This window comes from Rhagoletis zephyria, unplaced genomic scaffold (assembly GCF_001687245.7).
Source record: "Rhagoletis zephyria isolate East Lansing unplaced genomic scaffold, Rhagoletis_zephyria_1.1 Rzeph_scaffold_02737, whole genome shotgun sequence".
Classification (NCBI taxonomy): domain Eukaryota; kingdom Metazoa; phylum Arthropoda; class Insecta; order Diptera; family Tephritidae; genus Rhagoletis; species Rhagoletis zephyria.
This window is the reverse complement of record NW_016159821.1, coordinates 17,574-20,756: the sequence shown is the minus strand read 5'-3', so window position 1 is coordinate 20,756 and position 3,183 is coordinate 17,574. Positions and strand designations below refer to the sequence as shown.

Genomic DNA, 3,183 nt, shown 5'->3' with positions numbered 1-3,183 from the left:
TATTTCCTCAATGCGTGCGCGGTGCCAAACGCCATCGATGCGCACAGCGCAACCCATTTGTAATGGAGCCACAAAAAGAGGTTGTAAAGGCATTTTTAAGTGAAGGTATTTATAATTCAAATCGGAATTTAGAATCGTTGCTGCTTCAATGGCATCCGTCTGGTAAGATATTTCAATTTCAAAATATATGTATGCATGCATGTAAATAGTATCCTTCAGAATTTGAAAGCAATTTTAATACCTTTATAACGTAGAACAAATGTGGACTTTCGATATGCGTCACTTTTACGGACAAAATATCCCCATTATGAAAATTATATTTTGGCAATCTTTGATTTGTACGCGCCACGGGAGATATTTTCTAAAAGTGTATGTAAAACAGATTTGTGAGTATATCAATGTTAATTGTTTAATACTAAAAAGATAAAAGATGCAGTTTTTCTATACATACATATGTATCTGCATACCAGGTACTGTAATTGTTGAGATTTATTTTTCAAAAAAGTCGATAAATAATCGTTATTCTTCATCGATAGGCTTTCGACAAAAAAATTAAGTTAAAATTTGACTAAAATTGAATTGAATAACAGTTAATCAGCCTCATTGTGAGTGTCGTGCCGAGTGTCGAGAGTTGAGTCTTATAGAAATTGCATGCATTGCTTAAAATTTCGAGCCGACCAGTGTATTAAAACATAAAAACAAGGTAGCACTGGATAGTTTTTGAGGATTTTCGTCGTTTACTTATTTCTGCCCAACATTAGGCAATGCCAATGTTGTCGTGTCGTACAATTTAGTATAGTTTACGACTTACGCAATGAGGCTGACTTTTATTTTGTCGATCAAAATTGTTACACTAAAATTTAATAGGCTATACAACTGCATACCATATTTCTTGAAATTCTTAGTAAAAAGTTTGAAATTTTGGTAATTTTTAAACGAACACTGTTCCTCATCCTGACGAAGCACTACTTTCCAGGGTTAAAAAGTTTCTAACTCATTAGTAGCCGATCTGTTTGCACATATTGAATGGCATTTTATATTTATTTGATCACATAACAATGCATTACCTTAAGTGGTGACGGCATGTCCGCTGTACCTGACATCTCCCGCGCCAGGCCCGTGTATAAAAAAGAATCTCGCACCGAAATGGCTTCTTCAGATGAAGTTGTAATTAGATCCACTGAGAGCACATTCTCCTTGATGCGCTGGATAATACTGATGCGTACGAAATGATTACGTGTGATTTCGATTAGTAAATTATTAGCCTCCTCATTCCATGTCTTTCCGGCAGGCATTATATCATGAATGGCGCAACGGATAGCGCCAAAGGGAATGCTAAGAGATTTTGTATCGATTTCACAGAATCTGAAAGTAGAGACACTCAAAATGGTTATTTAATTTATTGTTAATAACCCCAAATCGACCCATACCTATCTTTCGGCATCTCTACATGGAAACCTATATCGACTAAGAACACTCTATATAGATCTTGCGATAGTGCCTTCTTCACCATAGCACGATACCATTGCTTATCATCGGCATGGTATATCATATAACATTGACCCTCAGCGATTAGCTTAGGTATAACATCGGTTTGCATGAAATTCACGTACTTATTAGAGAGTTCACGTATTACGCTTATCGCATTCTTAGTTTGTACAAAGAAATGTTCGGGCGATTTTACATGGCTAATTCGCACCAATTCCTTGTCGCGCAATAACGGCAGTTTTGCTTCAGTGTCCGATGTATTGGATCCTTCATCTTCATTGTCATTGCGTCGTAGTGCCAGCTTTTTCTTTTTATTTCGTTCATTATTTTTGCGCTTGTGCTTTTCAATGTAACAGTCTACATCCATTTCATCGCTTGAATCTGATTTTATATCGCGGAAAGTTTGATTCAAGTCACTATATACGGAAGCTAGCCGTATTTTAAGCTGTGGATCGTTGTAATCGTAAATGAAAGACTTGGAAAAATCTTTGCGAAAATCGTATTTCACCTCAAAGCTAAAATGAAAGAATAGCATTATAGGAGTTAGCAAATAATAATTTAAATGACATAGCTCACATAAAAGGATTTTTTGTAACTTTCGATATTTGTGCTCGACATTCTATTTGTTCCAATTGGGAATTGTAAATTTCGAAAATATTACGTAGATGTATATCCGTGGGTACTTTGTGCTGATATAGCTCTAATTCGGAGCGCATTTTCTAATTAATTGAAAAATAACCACTACTTTTCTTATACAATTTTATTAATTTTAACTCTCAACTTACATTTAAAATACTTTGAGATTCGCCTAGTTTTGAAAATGAATCGCGTATTGTCTGTTGCGGTTTTAAACATTGACTATGGAATTCTTCTAAAATACGATGTTCCTCATTTTGTAAAAAACTGTGTAGTTGTAGGAAATGATCCGATATATCTTTGAGACACTGTGTTGCGTATTCTTCTAGCTGGGTTTCGACGGCTTTTACGTCCTAAAAATAAGAAAAATTGAAAAAAAATTCACTAGATGATTTAAGTAAGTCATCAATATTTAATCGATGTAGTAACACAAAACAAAAGAAATTATTATGTACGCACATACATACATACATATGTGCATTAAATAGTAGTATGTGACTATGCACATAAATATATATATAACATTGGCCTTTCGTTGTATGGAGAGAACGAGTGTGTAAATTCCTGGTATCAACCCGTAGACATACTCTCATTCGAAAACTAACTCATGAAATTTAATACAGCTTTCGCGGACGTTTTGCTAGAGCTCTAACTTAAAACATTGGAAAAAAAATTAGAGACTTGCCACCTGTTTGAAAATTTTAGCTTAAGTAAATTGATAAGATAAAGTAAATATTGCAATATCGCTGTCAGAATAAAGAGGTTTAAGATGACATACAGCCGAAAATATTTTTGTGAAGGTAGCCACATGTTTGGAAATTTTAATTTAATTTCATTGATAAGATACATGGAATATTGCAATATGGGTACCAAACTGACTGCCGAAATATTTTTGAGGAAGGATGCCACCTCCTTGAAAAATTCTGTTCAATTAAATTGATTAAATAAAAGAAATATTACAATACGGGTATCAAATAACACAAAATTACCAACCACAACAATATCTTAACCCTCAAAAACTTTTATTTTTTTAATTTTGATTTTGGCTATCATTATATT

The 3,183-nt window shown here is 33.9% G+C and overlaps 1 protein-coding gene across 1 annotated transcript in view; it reads right to left on the bottom strand.

Annotated features, from left to right (window-relative positions):
* The window catches only part of LOC108367586 (uncharacterized), a gene marked incomplete at its 5' end in the record, with an annotated part of 8,170 nt that extends 5,693 nt beyond the window's left edge, over positions 1–2,477 (bottom strand). Inside the window, 6 exons of the mRNA XM_017622242.1 lie at positions 1–159; positions 242–361; positions 1,068–1,365; positions 1,431–2,003; positions 2,065–2,207; positions 2,274–2,477. Of these exons, the coding sequence (XP_017477731.1) occupies positions 1–159; positions 242–361; positions 1,068–1,365; positions 1,431–2,003; positions 2,065–2,207; positions 2,274–2,477 (1,497 nt within the window). The remainder of the gene's footprint in view (positions 160–241; positions 362–1,067; positions 1,366–1,430; positions 2,004–2,064; positions 2,208–2,273) is intronic.
* Positions 2,478–3,183: the final 706 nt, after the last annotated feature.